The following is a 22,239-nucleotide window of genomic DNA, read 5'->3' as shown; positions in this document are numbered from 1 at the left end:
ACACCGTGGACTTGCCTGTAACCTTTTGCAACCAATCTAGCTTTGAAAACTTCAAGTTTCCCATCCTTGTCCTTTTTCAGTTTGAAAACCCATTTGCTTCCAATGGCTTGGTAGCCATCTGGCAAATCGACCAAATCCCATACTTGGTTTTCAGACATGGAGTCTAATTCAGATTGCATGGCTTCTTGCCATTGCTTGGAGCTAGGGCTCGTCATAGCTTGTTTGTAAGTCGCAGGTTCATCACTTTCAAGTAATAGAACGTCATAGCTCTCGTTCGTCAAAATACCTAAGTACCTTTCCGGTTGAGATCTATATCTTTGCGATCTACGCGGGGTAACATTTCTAGATTGACCATGATTCTCACCAGATTCTTCTAAAGATCTCTGAGTTTCATCCTGAATGTCATCTTGAGCATTCTCTAGAGTTTGTTGTTCGACTCGAATTTCTTCGAGGTCTACTTTTCTCCCACTTGTCATTTTGGAAATGTGATCCTTCTCCAAAAAGACACCATCTCGAGCAACAAACACCTTGTTCTCAGATGTATTGTAGAAGTAATACCCCTTTGTTTCCTTTGGATAGCCCACAAGGATACATTTGTCAGATTTTGGATCAAGTTTGTCTGAAATTAATCGTTTGACGTATACTTCACATCCCCAAATCTTAAGAAAAGACACATTTGGAGGCTTTCCAAACCATAATTCGTATGGAGTCTTTTCGACAGCTTTAGACGGAGCTCTATTTATAGTGAGTGCAGCTGTATTTAGTGCATGTCCCCAAAATTCTAATGGAAGTTCGGCCTGACCCATCATTGACCTGACCATGTCTAGCAAGGTTCTGTTCCTCCGTTTCGACACACCGTTCCATTGTGGTGTTCCAGGAGGAGTCAATTCTGATAGAATTCCACATTCTTTCAGATGGTCATCAAATTCATAGCTCAGATATTCACCGCCTCTATCAGACCGCAGTGCCTTAATCTTCTTGCCTAATTGATTCTCTACTTCACTCTGAAATTCCTTGAATTTGTCAAAGGATTCAGACTTATGCTTCATTAGGTAGACATAACCATACCTACTGAAGTCATCAGTGAAAGTGATAAAGTAGCTGAAACCACCTCTAGCATTTGTACTCATTGGTCCACATACATCTGTATGGATTAAACCCAATAGTTCATTTGCTCTTTCTCCAACTTTAGAGAAAGGTTGCTTTGTCATTTTGCCAAGTAAACATGATTCGCATTTACCATAATCCTCTAAGTCAAATGGTTCTAGAATTCCTTCCTTTTGAAGTCTTTCTAAGCGTTTCAAGTTTATATGGCCTAATCGACAATGCCACAGATAGGTGAGATCTGAATCATTCTTTTTGGCCTTTTTGGTATTTATGTTATATACTTGTTTGTCGTGATCTAATAAATAAAGTCCATTGACTAATCTAGCAGATCCATAAAACATCTCTTTAAAATAAAACGAACAACTATTGTCTTTTATTAAAAAGGAAAATCCCTTAGCATCTAAGCAAGAAACTGAAATGATGTTTTTAGTAAGACTTGGAACATGGAAACATTCTTCCAGTTCCAAAACTAGCCCGGAGGGCAACGACAAATAGTAAGTTCCTACAGCTAATGCAGCAATCCGTGCTCCATTTCCCACTCGTAGGTCGACTTCACCCTTGCTTAACTTTCTACTTCTTCTTAGTCCCTGTGGATTGGAACATAAGTGTGAGCCACAACCTGTATCTAATACCCAAGAAGTTGAATTAGCAAGTATACAGTCTATAACGAAAATACCTGAAGATGGAACGACTGTTCCGTTCTTCTGATCTTCCTTTAGCTTTGGACATTCTCTTTTGTAATGGCCTATTCCATCACAATAAAGACAGCTTGATGTGGACTTGTCCTGCTTTGATTTAGCATTGCCCTTGGACTTTCCACCTTTCTTGAATGGTCTCTTTCTAGCCTTGAGTAAATCTTTGGCTTCACAGTCCAGTACTATTTCAGCCTTTCTGACAAGGTGAATAAATTCTGCAACTGTTTCTTCTCTTGGTTCACTTAGGTATAGTTGCTTGAAGCGACCAAACCCACTGTGTAGTGAATTGAGCAAGACAGAGACTGCCATCCTTTCGCTTATTGGTGTTCCTAGTAGACTTAGGCGATCAAAATATGAACACATAAGATCCACATGGAACCTCAGTGGGACGCCTACCCTCTGTTTAGTGCGAAGGAGCTGAACATGTGTTTCTTGGACCTCCATCCTATAACACCTGTTGGGAGAACTAACCTTTAGACCAGACATTGATTCAATCAACTCATGGACGTTCAGGTCCCTGTCCTCCGTACTTCCACGACAGATATCCCTCAGATTCTTGATGAGCGTAAAAGGTTCATAGGCTACAAACCTTTTAGCCCAATCATCAGGGATATTGTTCAGCATGAGACTCATAACCTTTTTGAGATCCGCATCCCAGGCGTAAAATCTCTCAGGGGTCATGTCTCTGGCATAGTAGCTTGGCATGGGATGTGACAGTACATACTCAAGTCCATTGAGTTTGACTATTTCAACTAGCTTAGCTTCCCATTCAAGAAAATTTGTCAGGTTCAGCTTGACCATAAGCTCAGAACCCATGATGATGTTTTGATTGTTGTTTGCCATATTAAAACTACAATTGAAAAGAATAAACAAATAAATAACCATTCACAGTTTCTCTTAATAAACTTAAATTCTAGCATACATGCATAATTCAATGTTTATTAAGCATTTTATTCAAGTTATGTGTTCCGGCAGGTGTGAATAAAATGATTCCAAGATCCTAAAATCATTGAAGAACTAAGCACAGTTTGTCGACTTAATCCTAGAACATCTTAGGTAAGCAAAAGCCTTTTGCTAATAGTCTAGAAACTATTCTTGGTTGATAGGTACGTCTAAGAACTTATTAGGTAAACCTATCGATTTTGCCACGACATAAAAGGACTCCTTACTTATATCGTTGAGTTTCACCAAAACTAACATGTACTCACAATTATTTGTGTACCTTGCCCCTTTAGGACCAATAAGTAACACCTCGCTGAGCGAAAACTATTACTAGATTGATGTAAAGGATATCCAAGCAAGTGTATATTTTGGCATGGCACCTTTTAACTCAATTTTTAAGTTTGGAACTTAAGGCTCTTACTATGTTGGTTAGATTTTAAGTGAACTAAAATCCTTAATCATGCAACATAATCAAGCTTTTGATCTCATGCATTTTAAGACATATTTAAAAGCAATAAATAACTTAAAACATGCATAAGATAAATGTGATCTAGTATGGCCCGACTTCATCTTGAAGCTTTAACTTCAAAGTCCGTCTTGAAAATCTCCGTGGGAGGCACCATTTTCTTCAAATAGGATAAGCTATAACTAATTACAACTATTTGATGGTACGCAGACCATATTTGAATTGAAAAATAACTTTGGTACTTTAGACCAATTACATTCAAATTAATGGTACGCAGACCATATTTTCTATCCTATTTGGGCCATACTAATCACTTCATAACCTGCAAAACAGTACATATACAATATATACCATTCACCCATTCATTATCATGAATGGCCCACTTAGCTGGTTAGTAAAACACATTATGCATCACGTAAATATTTGCAGCAATTAATCAAGGGCACCAATAATCTACCAATTATTCAGTCCTTATTAATTCTAATCAAGTTGTTTTAACCTTAAGGATTTGTAGACCTAATCAAGAGTTTATGACTAAAATACGCTCCCACTTAAACCAATAAATTCATATGCTTTACTAATTTTAAACATAAAAATGTATTTCTAGTCTAACCGGAAACATACAAATTTAATTAAAATTTAAAGCTCATATAAATTTATAATTGAATCCAAAAGTTTAATTTAATTTCAGTCGTGTTTAAATTAATTCATGATTTTAATTTTAGTAAAATAATTAGAATAAATAAAATTTATTATATTACAATATTCAAAATTAAAATCCAAGAAAATAATTTAAATTATTAATTTTAAAATTAATTAAAATTACGTGAACTGAAATTTTCAAATTAAACATTCAAAACGATCTAATCGTAACGCAAACACCCTACGCATTGCACGCCCATGGGCCGCACGCACACAGCCATCGCTGGCCATGTGCGCGCAGCCCATGCGCTCGTTGCATAGCTGCTGCATCTCCATCGCAAGCCATCGCACGCTGTGGTGCTTGCTGCGCGCGCGCCAGCGCTCGTCGCACGCGAGCCATCGCTCGCAGTGCGCGCGAGCCATCGCTCGCTGGGCGCGCGACATCGCTCGCTGTGCGCGCGACATCGCTCGCTGTGCGCGCGACATCGCTCGCTGGGCGCGCGACATCGCTCGCTGTGCGCGCGACATCGCTCGCTGTGCGCGCGAGCTCGCTCGCTGGGCGCAGCGCTCGTGGCACGCGAGCTTGCGCTTGCTGCGCGCGAGGCTGCGCGCTCATGCGCGGGGCAGTGCGCGTTGTGGCGCAGCTCGCTTGCTGCCCACACGCGACTGCCTTGGCTCGCCCTTCGCCCATGCCCATTCGTCCATTGCTCGTGGCCCACGACACAAGGCAGGGCTGCTGCCTTGTGCTCGTGCACTACGCCCTTGCTCATTGCATTTGTGCCGCACGGGCGACGAGCTCCCTTGTTCGTCGTCGCATGCCCGCATTATACAACACCCCTTAAGGGTAACACGAAGCGTCCATTGCTTTGTGCGTGCAAGTTATATGAACGAATCGCATAAAAAATTTAAAATTTATAAAATTAATGACAAATTAATAAATATTATTAATTTCATAATTTTAGGGCGAAAAATCGAAAATTTATTATCCAATTGATTTCCGATTGTTATGGATTCAAGTCTAGGTCATAAAAATTTAAAATTTATCATAAATTTACAATTTTTATGGTGGTTTTTAATCATAGGTTTCTAATTAAATTACAATTAATTATGAAAATCAAATTAATTCTAAATTATTCTAATTTTCAACAAATTAATCATAATTACAAATTAGATTGCATAATTAACAAGACTAGGCATTCAAACTTGTTAAACATATGCAGTAGGTCAATCAAAAATTCAAGATTTATCAACAAGAATCGCAAATATTTAATTTAACATCTTAAATTTACGAAATTTTTGCATTCGAAAAACTAAAACCTTCGAAAAGTCATAGTTAGGCTTCGAATTTGAGAATTCTGGGTTCGGCAGAAAAATACTCTTTTTGTCAAAATTTTAGAATGCCTTTTACATGCGGAATTGACACAAAAATCACTCGATTTGGATGAGTAACGAAGAAACTGCCGAAAAACTGCGTACGTATAATTAAATAAACGCAATTTGCAATTAATTAACAATTACGAAAATTAATCACCCCTTTTAATTCTTGCAAATTTGTAATATTTAACCATGTTTATGCAATTTAGATTATGAAAATAATAAGGGGCTCGTGATACCACTGTTAGGTTATGATACATATGATATTACATAAATCATGCGGAAACAACCATTAACCCAGGATTACATATTATTTACACATAATCATATAGCATAATTTAGATGCATACTCTTTGTTGCGTGCCCTCCCTAACTGCGCCCGAACCGAGCAAGAACAAGTCTTTAGGACTCCAAGTGTCGTCCCTCCGTAGATAGTCCACAGCACGTCCGGATCCGCCTTAAGATTGACCAACTAGAATCGCCCTTAAGGTACTAGAATTTTCGGCACTTTTGAGCAAGATGTGTGGCTGAATTTTTCTCTCAAAAACTCACTTTGAATACTTTTAAACTCGTTATAAATTGTGAACCCAGGCCACATATTTATAGGGTTATGGAAAGGGAATTGGAATCCTATTCAGATACAAATTAATTAAACCTAGAATCCTACAAGAACTCTAATTTAATTAATTTATCAAATAGAATTAGGAATTTAATCATTAACCGAACTCTGCACGTTTTAGGAAACGTGCACGAACACAAACACTTACGCACACACACACGGCAGCCTCGATGGGCCGCCCATGCGTGCGTGCGAGCAGCAGCCCACGCAGCGAGGCCTGCGCGAGCCACAAGCCCACGCAAGCACCCGCGCGCGCTGCGCGCGCTGTGCGCGCTGCCACGGCCTGCTGGGCCTGGCCTTGCGCTGGGCCTGGCGTGGCTGTTTGTGTGGCGCGCTTGGCTTGCTGGGCGATGGCCTGGCTTCGTGCTGGGCCCTCGTCCGGCAGGCCTCGTCCGATGCTTATTCGTACGATACGCTTCCGATTAAATTTCCGATTCCGGAATTCATTTCCGATACGAACAATATTTAACATTTCCGATTCCGGAATTAATTTCCGTTTCGAACAAATATTTAATATTTCCGTTTCCGGAATTATTTTCCGATTCCGGTAATATTTCCGATTCTGACAATATTTCCGTTTCCGGCAATATTTCCGATTCTGGTAATATTTCCATTTCCGATAATATTTTCCGATACGTACCATGTTTCCGTTTCCGGCAACATCTACGACTTGGATAATATTTATATTTCCGATACGATCCATATTTCCGTTTCCGGTAATATCATCGTTTCCGGAGTATTCATTTCTTGCCTGTGACGATCTCAGCTCCCACTGAAACCAAGATCCGTCGATTCCGAATATCCATAGATAGAGTATTTAATGCCATTAAATACTTGATCCGTTTACGTACTATTTGTGTGACCCTACGGGTTCAGTCAAGAGTAAGCTGTGGATTAATATCATTAATTCCACTTGAACTGAAGCGGCCTCTAGCTAGGCATTCAGCTCACTTGATCTCACTGAATTATTAACTTGTTAATTAATACTGAACCGCATTTATTAGACTTAACATAGAATGCATACTTGGACCAAGGGCATTATTTCCTTCACCAACGACCTTAAAAATTGCCCAAACATTCATAAACCAATTGGCCAAAGAGTTATACCAAGATACGTGTTCCGCAACCCCGAACGATCGCCACAAAAATAAGCGACGCTCAGGAGGGCCCGTAACGAATCCCACAACGGTGCACAACGCCACAAAAATAACCTAGTATTACTAATGGTTTCGGCCAATAAAAAATAAGATTTCTAATTTATTTTTGAATTAAAAAAATCGATTGCCACGTAGATAATTAATTAGGTGCCACGTAGATATTTTAATTAATTAATTATTTATATACAACTCCATCTAAAATCAAACACTCTACCAATTAAAACATACATCTAAAATAAAATTCATCCAAAATCAAACACTAATCTAAAATAAAATAAATAAGATTCAAAATAAAAAATTAATCCAATATTAGAGCGCCGAAATCTAATGGTTTCTGTCAATGAAAAATAAGATTTCAAAAGTAATTTTGAATTAAAAAAAGTGGGGTGCCACGTACATAAATAATTAAGTGCCACCTAAATATTTTTATTAAATTAATATTACGCATATACAATTTCATCAAAAAAAAAACACTCTCATAATTAAAAAAAAAAAAATCTAAAATGAAATTCAATGCAAAATCAAAAACTAATCTAATACAATTTTATAGAATCCGTGCATTGCACGGGCTAAAATCTAGTTATATAATAAATAAAATCAAATTCTAATAATTTAAGTTCACAGAAAATAAATAGAACCAAGAGACTCTTAATTATCTATTACTATATACTAAAAGAGACACCAGGAATGACACGTGTCAATTCCTGGTGCGATTTTTTTCTGCCAAAAATCACTTTTCCAAAAAATGCATCTGTTTTACTTTATTTTTATTCTCTACCTTTTTAAAAACTATTTATGAATGGAAACAAAATTTAGTTTATAAATTATGGCAATAATAGATACGACGTAATAATAATTATTCCAAATTGGTAATATTTTAGTCAAATAGCTATATTAATAATGGAAAATATCACTCAATATATTGGTCAAATTACCATATTAACATTTTAAATATGCATATTAGATGAATAAATTTAAATGAATATGTTAAAAATGTTATAACTATGCAGTAGTTTGCGAGATATTCAGTTAAATATTTTGTGAAAAAATGATCAATGTGAAATAAGCAACACTTTTGTTGAAACTTATAAAGTTAGATATTTGTGATATTTAAATTTACCCTGAACTTTAAATTGTTTTGTTGATTTAACTTTTCATGCTTAATTTTACGTAAAGTACTTTAATTTAACAATTTCCCCCCTTCAAGTTAGCTAAATGGATCTAGGCTACTGAAGAAGGAAGAGGAGACCTTTAACTTTTATTAACTTTATGTATACTCTGGATTGTGAATATAAGGAAAGATGATAAAATTCTACGTACTACTCTTTTGTTTGAAATGAAAATTAATGCATTAATAAAGAGTCATACAACATCTACACGAGAAATATAGATCTAACAAATAAATGATAAATTGAATCAGAAATGTTTCCTTCATCAAAACTACGATCGTTGAATAGATCTTTTATTGTAGAACGTCTCTTGTATATAACGCTGGAACATGCAGTCTTTTTAGAGAAAGGGTCTAACGATTTGTTGTAGCCGCGATGATGGTTTCCACTTGATTCATCTCAATGTACTCGAAAAATTGATATTTGTTGCGATCCTGCATAAAACATTACCAACGGGCCAAATTCTAAACTAATCCACTACGAGAGAACGACAAACCAAACATACTAAAAATCCACCATAGGGAGACTAATAAAAAAGGACGAACTCTGCCCATATGGTGAAAATTTATTGAATTTGAGAAAACAATAATTAAATTAAGGCAATTTTACGGAGTATTTGCTAATTTTGTCTCATGGTGATAAGTAGATGTATGGTAAAACTAAGGCAATTTTATCTAAACCGATTGTGTGTATCCATCTTTTTCGTTTTTCTAAGTAACCCTAGCTAATGGCTATGTTTAACAAAAGCTATAATGTAAATTGTAAGAATAAGTTTTAATACGTTTAGTACGGAGTAGTAAAATTGATTGTATTAGGTTGAAGATGGTAATGATGTGGCTCGTCTTTTGTGATGTAAAAGTAAGAACATCCTTTTGGTCTAAAGATTGAAGATGCTTCTTTTTGTCTTTACATTCCCTCTTCGATCTGCTTTCATAGTTTAATTATTTGATCACTTTTTTTCTTTATTCCGCCTAAATTTTCATATAAAATGATTAACGTGAAATCGTAAAGCTTTGATCAATTCAGGTAGCCATCAATTAAGCCAATCATGTAAATTAAAAGACATTCATTTATTTTTTAAATCTGTATTGATCAACCAACTTCACTTGACACTTCATTAATATATTACTTTAACTAAGTTCAGATACTGTTTTAAAAGATAACTAATTCTCAAAAGTTTATATTATTCCAGGAACTATGAATTTTGATCCTAAAACACAAAATGGACTATGAATTACATGATAAAGAAAAACTATTCGTACTCCGTATTAACCAGATTCTAAATAAGTACTAGTAAAATTCTAAAATTTTAATGTCGGACAATATATACAATATATATATAGATTCACACTTAAAAGAGAAAACATCTTATAATGGGAAGAATGAGAATAAATCATAGGCGTCTAAATCGATGGGCTAGATCAAATTTGAATTTTTTTTTTATTTCCCCTATACATAATATTTAATTATGCCTCCCGAACTCTATGGGGGGAATGGGATTTCGTGAGAAAATATAATCATTGGTATTATTTTTAATTTTTCCTTCTGTTGTTTAATTTTCTATGTTTTACACTCCTAATGCTTCTTTTGTTGTTTGATATATTTTACGGTTTTAACGCCTCTTGCACTTTATCTTCCTTATTCAACATTGAACCATTTAATTCATATATTTATTCAACCTCATCCACTATATCTCCCTCTTTAACCCTCAATATTAATTCAGCATTTAATTTATTTATTTTTTCAATCTTTAAATTCAACTTCTATTTAAATCATATATTTCCACTAAAATCACAAGTTTCAATAAAATTAGAATTTTAAAACACGACTAAACAACTACTGTGCGTTCTATAAATCAAGAGCCAGTTGTACTTAAAATCACCCCTTAAATATTGGTTGGTGCGAACAATATAATTGGACTCTCTAGCTGCACAAGTGATGTTCGAGCGACATTTATTACTCCCTAATCTCATATGTAAAACCAAGGTGAACAGTATATTCAAATGCATACGAAGAAAACACAATTGAGATGGTAACATGAGATGGTAAATTCGCCCGTTTGAAATTAACAAAAGTATACACTTTAGTTTACCAATTTCTACCAACATAGAGTTGGCTCAAGTGGTAAGCAGTTTGATGCCGCTTAAGGGAGGTCTCGGGTTCGAGCCTCGCCGTATGCAGAAACTCTTGTTGGGAGACTCACCCACCACAAACAAGGTGTGCGACCCTTAGTCGGAGCTAAGCTCCGGTGAACCGGGTGTGCTATGCGTAAAAAAAGTTTACCAATTTCTACGTGCACTTGCGTTCTCAAATATTATCTTATATATTATCTAAACTTATTTGAATTTAACTTATATAAAAAAACTTATTTTATACAAAAGAAAAAAACATTATTTAGTGTGAAATAAACTTAGTTGTATATGAAAGTGTCTGGAAAAAAAATTATTTTTTCTGAACTTATATCATTTGAACTTAAATAAAATTATCTAAACTTATTTTTATCTAAACTAAGTTAGAATATGCCGAACATAATATAGCGTCGTAATCATATACCGAGCATGACTACCAATTGGAGGTGAAAACTTTCAAAGTGTACTGTGGGTGGCTTATACTCCCTCCGTCTCTTTTTGTTTTTTACCTTTGATATTTTTCACGCGTTTTAACGAATAATTAATTTGCATTGAAATCCCTCAATTTTTTTATTTAAACGAGATAAATTACGTTTATCTATAATGTTTTCACTTTTATCAAAATTCTGATATTGGGAAATGAGAAAAATTTAATGTCCCAATGGAAAAGTGTGAGAGATTAAATGACCCAATGAATTTGATTGGTTAAAATAATGATTGGACACAAATTTTGATAGAATACTAAGTTATTTATGTGATAATATAAAAGGAAATGTAAAGAACATTTTAAAATACCCAAAAAGGAAAACGTAAAAAACAAAAAGAGACGGAGGGAGTAGTTTTTTTGCTCCATTTCGGTGGTCATTCAACTACAATTTCTTGGATTTCTATTCGCACGCCATATAAGCTTTGCCTTTGAAAAACGAGTTAAGCTAAAGAACGAAACACTACAAGAAAAGGATCTATTTATGACGGGAAATCCCGTCGTTGACCCGTCATAAAAGATCTATTATGACAGGATTACCCGTCACAAGCCCGTCACGAAAGGGGGCCGTCGTAATTGATTATCCCGTCATGACCCCGTCGCAAAAGCTTATTGTGACAGGAAAAATTCCCGTCGCAAAAAACCTATTATGACAGGAGAAAATCCCGTCGCAAAAGGCAAAACACGACGGGCCAACCTCCCGTCGCAAAAGCCAACTAGCAACTATGACAGACTAACCCCGTCGCAAAAGACAATGATATTGATTCTTATATGAATCTGCTTGTTTAGCATGCACCTGCTACATAACCCAAAGCAATATCAATGATTTCTACATTATAGTAATACCATCATCATTGCATACAAATACCATGAAGTTCATTTCCAGTTTCACAAAATCCAAATCAACATTAGTGGCCCATGATTAAAACCACCACACCCAATTGTCTGATGCCTAATTATATAAAATTCCAGTTTATCTGATGACTAATTATATAAAAATTCAAACTGACTTGTCTACAACAGAGAAGAGTCAGTCAGTAGAAATGAGGCACTTTAGCAGAGCAATCAGCAAGGAAGCATATCAGCAACACCAACTTAACTTGAGAGCAGTCAGCAAGGAAGCTAGTAGAAATGATATTCACCATCCAAATAATTGCACAAAATACCTGATGTAGACAAACAGAACCCAACATTAGTCGACCAAGTCAATTAATGCAAAATGTAGTTGATCTATAAAAGATCTTTCCTTTGCATTCAGCAGAAAGTGAAACAAGTTATGTGTTTCAAACCAAGACAAAATTTGATTAAAATAAAATGTGGAGAGTTTAATGGTATATAACTGCAAGCTTAGACCTTCCAATTACACTCTAAGGTGTACTCACGTCTACAAATGTAACTCAGAGAGGTGTCAACTCCATATCACTAAGCTTACTCAGCTTTTCTTGAGCCTGCATCAAATACATTGCATGTAAGCATATCACTAAGCTTACTCACTTTTCTGCATGATATATCCAACTACGAAAAGAAAACGGAAATGCATCTAAAACCAGAAGAGCTGGCTCAAAAAAGCTCATCAAACTTGCCAGAATAACCACTAGTAAAACAACCAAATGCAGTACACCCACCACACATTATATCAATAAACACCAAGCCACCATCATATTTAAGCCAAATCAACAATAACCCACCAAAACTTATATTCAATCAACTTAATATTACACCAATATTGCAATCCTAATTAAAAAAAACAACACTCACTTGACTGTCTAGTACTCTATTGACTATCTGTTTGAATTAGAAGGCATTCCAAGAAATGCGTTCGGATTACTAAAATATTGATGTTACTATAGATCTCTATTATATAAGTAAAGATGTGAGGTTATTTTAGTAAATCCACTTTTGTTGTCCCTCTTGGATTACTAAAATATCTACCACACTTATGGAATAGATAATATAATGACAACCTACCCAATAGTAAAAGCGCAAAGAAGTATTTTAATCAATCTAGCCCCTTAAATAAATTCTTACAATTTTAATCAATCTGTTTATATGCGTTCGGTTCTATCTAAGTTATATGTTTCTTATATTTGCACGCATCACATTTATATTATATTTTTCACATGTTATTTCAGGTTTAAATGTAATAACACAAATCTGTTTTTCATATTCGCACGGATCGCCTGCATATAAGACTAGTAAAGTATATATGAAGAGTACAATATTAGAGGTTACTCTAGAAAAATCTAGATGAGTAATGAAAAATCAAGTGATGGTGTATCTAGAAGCATCTAGGACATGTGATGTGGAATTTTGTAAGATTAGATAAGTGTAGAAAAATCTAGAAAGTAAGATACACCAACTATAAATAAGTTGTATGCATAAGTTGAGAGGTGAGCTAATCAAGAGAGCTCTCACGGAATATGAGCGGTAGAAAGTAGAAACAAGTGTTCTGCCAATGAAAATATTGTTGTACAATTCTTATTAATATAATCAATGATAAAATGCAATTTTGTTATATAATTGATGTCCATCAAAACTTCCGTGTGCGTCCTCAAATTTTTATCATGGTGTCAGAGCCGGAAAAGTGATTGCGACAAAATTGAAGATCGGAGACCTAAGACATGAAGGGTTACAAGATTTGAAGAAAATATGGAAGAGAAAAAAGAGGTAAGTACTAAATCTAAAATTTCTTAAAGAAGATAACAAATATGGTAAAATTAAACTAGAAGAAGAACTTTATGGAGGAAAATGGAAAAAAATAAAAGTTGATGATAAAAATGAGAAATGATGAAAAAATTGAAGAAGAAAATATGTTTTGAAAAAGAAATTATTTGAAGGATGCTAATGACAAGGGCAGTAACATAGTAGATTGGTGACAAAAAAAAAGGAAAGAAAAACAAAATTTACATAGAGAATTTTGGAGTTTGCTAATGACATGAGTATTAGCAGTGATGGGTGGTGACATGAGCACCACAACAAAAGAAAAATTTGGAGAAACAAATGCCAATGGAGAAAATGAAGAATAAAAATTTGAAGTTTGTTAATGACAAAAGTATTAGCGGGATGGTTGGTGACATGAGCACCAGTAACAAAATTAAATTTGAAGACAAATTTTAGGAGATGACTGGTGACATGTGCATAAGTGGGATAGTTGGTAAAATAAATACCAACGAGAAGATCATCAAGATTAATAAAAGATATCAAGAAGATGGAGGTTGGTAACACGGGTGCCAACATTAACGGAACTCAAGCGTTCATGTCGATTGGTGGTTGGTGACAAGTGCATCAACGAGATTTTCAAAGAAACATTTTTAAAGTACAAGATTTTTCTAGATTAAGGGGGAGTATTAGAGGTTACTCTAGAAAAATCTAGATGAGTAATGAAAAATCAAGTGATGGTGTATCTAGAAGCATCTCGGACATGTGATGTGGAATTTTGTAAGATTAGATAAGTGTAGAAAAATCTAGAAAGTAGGATACACCAACTATAAATAAGTTGTATGCATAAGTTGAGAGGTGAGCTAATCAAGAGAGCTCCCACGGAATATGAGGGGTTGAAAGTAGAAACAAGTATTCTACCAAAGCAAATATTGTTGTACAATTCTTATTAATATAATCAATGATAAAATGCAATTTTGTTATATAATTGAGGTCCACCAAAACTCCCGCGTGCGTCCTCAAATTTTTATCATACAATTTGTCGAACTTAGTCGGTATGGAGTATCAAATAATGCAAACAAGAGGATGAATAAGATAATTTACAAAGCTATATATTAACACACATGAAACAGTGTCACAGGCCACATGAGTATGAACATTAACTATGTTTAACTAAGATAACTAACTTACCCTACATTTAACTAATTTCTTAATTCGTATACCTTCCCATATTTTTTGGAGTCAAAGCAACAAGAATAATTAAGAAAAACATGAAAATGTCGAGCATGTAGTAAGCTACAACATTTGTAACTTAAAAAAGGCTTGCTTATCAACTGAGTCTAGAATCTTAATATCTCCAACAGAATGGTGATCATCATTTGAATAATGATCATCAAAGGCGATGTTCAAATCGAGGCGAACACAGGAAGATGTGGCCTCCTCTATCTCTTCTTGATCAACCTTGTTGAACTCTGATGATTCGTGCTCGTCTAACTTTTGTTTGACAGTAGGAGAACAAGCTCTTGATGCAGAGCTGAAACTATCACAGCTGAAAATGACGATAGCATCTTCCATAGAAACTGTAATTTCTTGGTCATTTATTTTTCCCGTTTCAATGGCACATTTGATGCCATTCTGTGAGCGCTGATCAAGCTGTTCAATATCCTCTACGAAGAACACGCGATGGGGGTTTTCTTTCACTGCTGCTGTAAACCTGTCGAGGTATCCACCACCGGATTCATCCCTCACTCTTTTGCTCCTTGTATCATCAGTAGAGTCTGCTCTTGTTGATGCAAAACTGCTCAGACCTATGGATTTGAAGCTGCTATAGGACCCAAATATCAGCTTGGCTAACTCCCTTCCTACTGCTAGCTTGCCTTCTTCATCAGCCCCCAAAAACAAGAGCCAAGTCTCCTTCTTTTCTTGCTCTTCTTTGGGTACACTCTTATTCTTCCTCCTCATCATCCCTGATCTTATTCTTAACACTGTAGTCGCTATTTCAGGGATTATATCATTCTGCCATGGGATTTTTTTCTCCAAGGCACAACACATTGCCTCCAAATTCTCAGGAGTGTTCTCTTTAAATCCAAGTACCGACAATGAAGGACAAGGTCTATCAACAAATGCCTCTGTTGCTTCACTTGACGATGCTGAGTTTGGTGTAGAGTTGGGGTTTGACAGAAGTTCGGGTTTTCGTTCAATGTTGGACATTAGCAAGTGGTGCTCTTTTGATGCCCATTTATGCTCAAACAACATAGGCCAAGTAGTTATTGGTTTTATTTCTTGTAAATGGTTTTTGTTATGGTCATAGGAAGATACTGAAGTGGAAGAGGAAGGGGAGCATGATGAGAAATTTATCGTTTTTTCAGCTGCATTTGAGGTTTTGTGAGACGAGCTGCATATGATGTTCCATTTCTTGCAAAGCTCTTTGATTTGAACTGTTTCCTGCTGCAAATGACAATGCATAAAGACTGTCAGTATCTTTTGTTTTTCTATTTGAAATTGTATTTGACATAATTAGAGATTAAAAAAGAACCCCAACCTGATGATTAGGACTATTTTCTCTGCTTTCTTCCTTACACTTTTGGAGCCACGACGGTAGGCTCGAGCTAGTCGATGTTGTGGTAGTGGTGGTGGTTGTGGTGGTCGAGTCGTTGTTTCGAAAAATGCCAGCTAGGCACTTCACTTCTCGATGACAATTGGCCGAACAGTCCATACAGCAAGTAAGCTGCATATCAATTTTATTTTCAAGTAGTGGCCAGCTGACACCCTCTCCTGATATATCACTTTTGTTTTGGCCCTGCATTGAACTGAAAAGAAGCAAAAAAAAAAGCAAGATTACCACTAATACAACAAAAAATTGCCACTACAGACTTTAATTAATGAATAAAATACATAAATTAAGGATTAAAACTAAAGTAGTGCACATACCTATCAAGATTAAGACTAAGGTCTAAACTTTCAGCAGGAATTGTAAGTGGGTGAAGATCCAAAAGAGTTTCCAAAGAAGGAAGTCCTGATTTACATTTCATGTAAGAGTTGAAAGTTGCAATTCCCATTAGCCATAATCTCCCTGTTAATTCCGTATTAGCGAGAAGTAATCGGCGTAATCCCATTACTAAGTGTTCCACAGGACAATAATAATGCTTCCTTTGGTCACCATAGTAAGCCCAATAGTCAGCAAGCCATTTAAGATGACCCAAATACAAAACCACCCCTCTGCCTACAGAAGCTTTTAAGAGACAGCTAATTTCACCAAGTTTGAAATCTATCTCATCTCTTGAAAGATTCTTCATGGAGGACAAAGGACAATTTAGGAATTGTACATATCTAAACTCTAAGGGGACTTGATCACCTCTCTCAACTCTCTCTTTAACCCCTCTTACAAGACCTTCAATACTAGTTAAACACTCTCCTACAAGGACAAGACTAGTCTTTTCTCTCTTCTTTGCCCATGAATCGATCACACTAGACACATCCTCGGTTCTAGGAAGGCTAAAGGGAGTAGAGAATGCAACCTCGAGTTGGTTCAAAGGTGGTACCAAGAGTGTTTGGTGATTGACGGTAGAACGAAAGACCATAGGGGTAATAATCTCGGATTTAATGTTGTTTGACATTGTAGTGGTATTAGTAGTAGTTTGAGAGGAATTAGGTTCAAAGGAGGAAAGAGTTTGATCAACGTTAGACTTAACATGAGGGCTAGAAAAGCCGGCTTCCCTCATGACCCTACTAACACTAGGGTCATCTAGGATAGAAATAACAAGTTGTTCAGTCTCAATTTTAAGGGCTAAGATAGGTTGTTGTTGACTCTCAACAGAGCCTCGACGTTGGTGGGCTTGAGCTCTCTTGAAGGCAGCCATTAAGGCGTTAGCAAGAGATGGATAGTGAGAGTGTGGTGAAAGGATTGGGGTAGGAGTGGTAGTAGGAAGGCGGTTTAAAGCCACATTGAAACAAAGCTCCAAGGCCTTACATTGTAAAGGGTGTGAGTGTGATTTTAAGCAAGCCGCTCTAAGGAGTCCGCCGGGTGAAGCTAACATAACGCTAGCAATATGTATAGGGGTAACTTGTGCATGCCCTCTCCTCCTAGCAAGATTTATCGCTTGTTTAACGATCGTCGCTGCCTCCGCTGTTAATGATTGTTGTATACTACAACCACCGCTCCGCATTTTCAGTTATTAATTTTGATTAATTTGGATTAGGAAGAAGAAGAATAAAAGGATAGGGTATTAGTGAAAAAGAGAATGAGTTTAGAAGAAGATTGTCATAGTTTTTGAAACTTGATGTTTGAGTTTGAGTACCACATATGTATAAGGTCGGATTGTGCCTTACTTGTGGAAGGAGGAAAAATATTTAGATTTTCTGTCTGTTGGAAAGTGGAATGCATGTGAACCAAAGGTAACTTGGTTTCGTTCTACTCTCTTTTATTTATAGGAGTTTATGTTTTTTTTCTATTGTGTTTTAGATAAAGTTGGATGGGATGATTGGCAAGCTGCTCTCTTTAAACTTTATAACTTTCGCTATAAAATATGTTTGATCAACCCACTAACATTATAAACCCAACATTTACTCCTTACTTTTTATTTTTTCCGTTCAAAGTTATATTTGAACCTTGGTCCATTTAATCAAAGAATAACTTTGTGTTGAGGGCCCCATTATTACCGTGTCACAATCATGACATGCATGTTTATGTGTCATCATAATATTCTTATTTGTCCCCTTCTTTATATCGAATTTCTTATTTACATATTTTCATAGTAAATATTACATTGATATAAAAGTATTCATATGACGTATAGTCTACGTGACGCCTATATGTACCAATTAAACTCCGACACGTAAGATTGCGACAAATAAATGCTCTCGCAACAATAGGTTTCACTCCCTTCCCAATAGTTGTTGCGGGGGATCGAACACGGGATCATTCCTAACAAGTTCAGCCCCAATAATTAACCACTAAACCAACAAGCAATTAGTTAATAGGTTATATATATATATATATATATATATATATATATATATATATATATATATATATATATATATATATATATATATATAACACATTATAACTAAGCTCACAAACCATATAAAAGTATCTTATGAATATTAATTTTAGTAAATCATATGTAATGTTTTACTATTTTGTTTATTGCTACATGATTAACATGTTAACCCGTCTAACATTACTTTTTGTCATTTTGGGTTATGTTTTCTATACAATTACGAAACATAACAAACTTTAAGTTTCTCTTTTTTTTGACAAAAGAGTGTTAAAAAAGTTGAAACACAATTTCTCTTAAACGCATTTTAAATTTACATAGTAAAATACCTTGAAATGAAGTATTACTTACAAAGTTTAATAAAATTTTCTTTATACCACTTCTTTGTATATGTATTTACAATATATGATCCATTACTATAGATGTATTTATTTTAAACACTGTGAAAAAATATTTATGGGAATAATACTTTGAAATTAATTGGTCTTTTCCCTTAGGTTTGAAAATTAAAGTTCACCATCCCTTTTTGTAAAGATACATACATCTACTAACAACCAAGTGAAAAATGATATTTCAAAAAAAAAAAAAAAAAAAGAAAAAGGAAAAGAAAAAGAAAGGAAGTGATATGAGAATGATGAGAATGATCGAAACTGAGATAAGAAAAGAGAAAGGAAAAAAGTGGAAATAAAAAGCAAACAGGAAAAATAAAAAAGAAAAGAAAAGAAAAGAAAAGAAAAGGAGAGAGAAAAGCAGAGTCGAAACTCGGTCCTGTAAAGGGAGTTTGGACTGTCTGTCTGTTTGAAGGGAATTGGGAACTGCGTTTTACTTAACCATTTGTGCCAATACATGCCTTTTTTTTCTTCTTTCTTAACTGTGAATTTTAAAATTAATCATATATAATAAAAAAGTGATCCAAGGAATAAAGTGGATTTCATTGGGATTTTTATGGATCCATCATTTTATTTTATTTTACAATTTTGCAGCTTTGTACTCCATCGGGAAACATTCCTCCTTGCTTTTGAGGTTTTCTTTAAAACATTTTTTCTCGTTTCTATTTTCATGCTTACGTCAGCTTACAAATTTGTAGGAAATGTTTACATATAAAAAAATAAAGTTCATTATGTTTTTTTAACAACAACAAAAACAAACCACACATTAGACGGCCTTTTGCTAGCCTTTTGGGCTAGGTCGTGGGCCGATTGAACTAAAGGGTTATTGGGTTGTTGTAGGATAAAAATGGACAACGGTGTGTTGGTAGAAGCCCAACTTATTGTTGTACTCCCCGTATTTACTTAAGATGGAGTACATTATTCTTGTTCAGCCGTATTTTTATTAAGAGATAAACTTTTTATTTTTGGCAGTTATGGTCCCCATTTTCAATTATATTAATATTTTTCTTTCTCTTATGGTCCCTACATTTACGGAAGATGATACACATACCCTGGGGGTATATGAGGTCTACATACCCGAGGAAGTAAAAACACATATCTGATATGTGTGTCCAAATACATATCATGTCCAAAAAAAAAAGGAAAAATAGAAATTGAAAATATTTTGGGGGGAAAATGAAAATAAACAGTGAAACACACATGGCACCAATGCCAACGTGGAATTAATCTTCTTCTCAAATCAGATTGTGGTTTTCTGGTTCATCCCCTAATTTGTACTCATCTTGTTCACAAATCGAATTCTTCTTCAGTTCTTCAAAGCTGTTCCAGCTGTTCTCATCTTGTTCGAACATTCAGGAGCACACTAAATTGTATTCCCCAATTGATTTGGGGCAAAAATTCGCACACTAAATTGTATTAACTCCATGACTCTCAAGAAACAAAAACAGAAAAAATTGATATGAACCAATGAAGCTACTTATGTATTAGGTTTGAATTCAGAGACAAAACATTATTACAGAAGAAAAGAGTACCTTAACACCCATATTCTCAAGCCAGGTTCTAATTATGTCACTATAAAAAGATAAGCTTTGATTAAAAATGCTTCTTATTAGCTAAAGTAGTGTCAAAATATTAACACAAAAAATTTAGTTCTTGACACTAAATAAAACAGACTTATATCAGTTTCTTCTCTCATGTTTAAGTAAGATTCTTGACTAAACATCTTAAGGGTCTAAGCAGAGCTTCCCTTGAACCAGGAGTTATTTTGCATTAGTGGAATTCCAAATAATAATATCAATTGAAGCATACAAATTTGTGAAATATTCTAGCTGAATAACCTATTAGTTTATCAATAATTGAACTCCTAAACCTAGAAATTGAATTCATAAACAGCTATTATCGGTTTCAAAACAAATTTCGTTTTTCAAATCCACATGTTATCAATCAACAATCCAACAACCCAAGAACAACATACCGTAGCGGAAAAAAAAATCATTTAAACCCCAAATAATTCGTAAAAATATTCATCAAATGAAACATACCAAATTACTCTTACCTCCGCCCGCCCTTCACCGGATTTTAAGGTGAAATTCGACCATTTAAAGCCCTAATTTGTATCGTTTGACCGAATTGTATTGCATGACTGGTGATTGGTGGTGCTAATTGATGAGGGTGGTTGATGGTGTATGTTGATGAGGGTGGTCGGTGGGTTCTTTGACGGGGGTGGCGAGTGACTTTCGTTGATGAGGGCTAGTCAAGTGTGGGTAGCTTTCCTGTCCTTCCTTTCTCTCTCCTTCAAACTTTCTGTTGGACATAGGAAACATCGACATAAAGAATAAGAAAAAAAGGGAAATTATATTATTTTTTTCAAAATTTGAATTTCAAATAAAGGCTTAATGCCTTAATTTTTGCCTGAAAAATTGAGAATGATGTGGCAGTGGGGACGGAGCAGCACCCAATCAAAGCATGGGGTATGCAATGGCCCACATACCCCCAGGGTATGTGTAGCCTTTGCGTACATTTACTCACATCATCTTTTTACCACATTAAATAATTCGCTCACCATCCCACTTTCATCTTATTTTAATAAAGGAAATTTTATTTTAAATAATCCAACATTTGACCGATTTTCCGTTAATAATCCAACATTTGGATTATTTTTTTAATAAACTTAAGTTTGCACTCCATTAACTTGTATTGTACCCAACAGGTCACTTATCCAATACAACAGGTAATTTTTAGAAGTGTCATGCAACAATTCTTTATAATTCATTAAAAATAATTATAATAATTTAACGTTTTTAATTTTTATTTTCCCTTCTTCCTTCTGGATTTTCCTTTCTCCTACCTCCCACGGTGGCAGACTATCCCTCCACATTTTCCTGCTTCCTCCACTGCCCCACTGCCACCCTTACTCAAACATCTTCCTGATGAATGTAGTGACACCAAAGTACATTTTATGAGGTCCTTAAAGTCGCCTGCTTCAGACTTTGGGGATAGGCATAACCACTACTCATGTTGCCGAAGTAGGGGTTCAAGCACCAAAAACAACATCGGGTAGTGCCTTCTCAGTGTCTTCAGGTCCCTGTTTTCCAAAGTCCAATGTTCAAATGAATGTGAGTGATTCCCGTATTGACGAATTAGATTCCACCACCATTTTCATCAGTCAATTGTCCATTGAAATCATAACGGTAAAAATTTGTAATACAACAACCATTTAATCGGAATTGGACCCCTTTTTCGAGTTTCACATATCTCCAATTATGATTGTTTCCTGCATTTCAACATTCAATGTTCATTAGTTAACTCCCCCAAAAAACAAAATTAACCCATTTTTTGTGAGCAGTAACAAATAGAGGTGAAATGAAGAACCTTAGCGAATAGTAGAATAATGAAAGGAATCCATGT

The 22,239-nt window shown here is 35.3% G+C and overlaps 1 protein-coding gene and 1 long non-coding RNA gene across 3 annotated transcripts; both read right to left on the bottom strand.

Annotated features, from left to right (window-relative positions):
- Positions 1 to 11,599: 11,599 nt before the first annotated feature.
- LOC130471457 (uncharacterized) lies at positions 11,600 to 12,596 on the bottom strand. The gene is made up of 3 exons (XR_008932073.1): positions 12,543 to 12,596; positions 12,167 to 12,232; positions 11,600 to 11,950 (listed from the first exon to the last, which is right to left on the bottom strand). It is a non-coding gene; the product is annotated as an uncharacterized lncRNA (long non-coding RNA).
- Positions 12,597 to 14,529: 1,933 nt separating this feature from the next.
- On the bottom strand, positions 14,530 to 17,876 carry LOC110779583 (protein SMAX1-LIKE 3). Of its 2 annotated transcripts, none has more exons than XM_021984074.2 (3): positions 16,374 to 17,876; positions 15,985 to 16,252; positions 14,530 to 15,887 (listed from the first exon to the last, which is right to left on the bottom strand). In XM_021984074.2, exons 1-3 carry the CDS (start codon positions 17,606 to 17,608, stop codon positions 14,739 to 14,741), a joined length of 2,652 nt encoding a protein of 883 aa, XP_021839766.1. In that variant the 5' UTR covers positions 17,609 to 17,876; the 3' UTR covers positions 14,530 to 14,738. The 2 variants fall into 2 exon arrangements, with proteins under 2 accessions (XP_021839766.1, XP_021839765.1); XM_021984073.2 differs by having other exon boundaries at positions 14,530 to 15,890; positions 16,374 to 17,872.
- Between the last annotated feature and the right edge of the window lie 4,363 nt (positions 17,877 to 22,239).

This window comes from Spinacia oleracea, chromosome 4, assembly GCF_020520425.1.
Source record: "Spinacia oleracea cultivar Varoflay chromosome 4, BTI_SOV_V1, whole genome shotgun sequence".
In the NCBI taxonomy this organism is placed as follows: Eukaryota; Viridiplantae; Streptophyta; class Magnoliopsida; order Caryophyllales; family Amaranthaceae; genus Spinacia; species Spinacia oleracea.
This window is presented reverse-complemented; position numbering and strand designations above follow the sequence as displayed.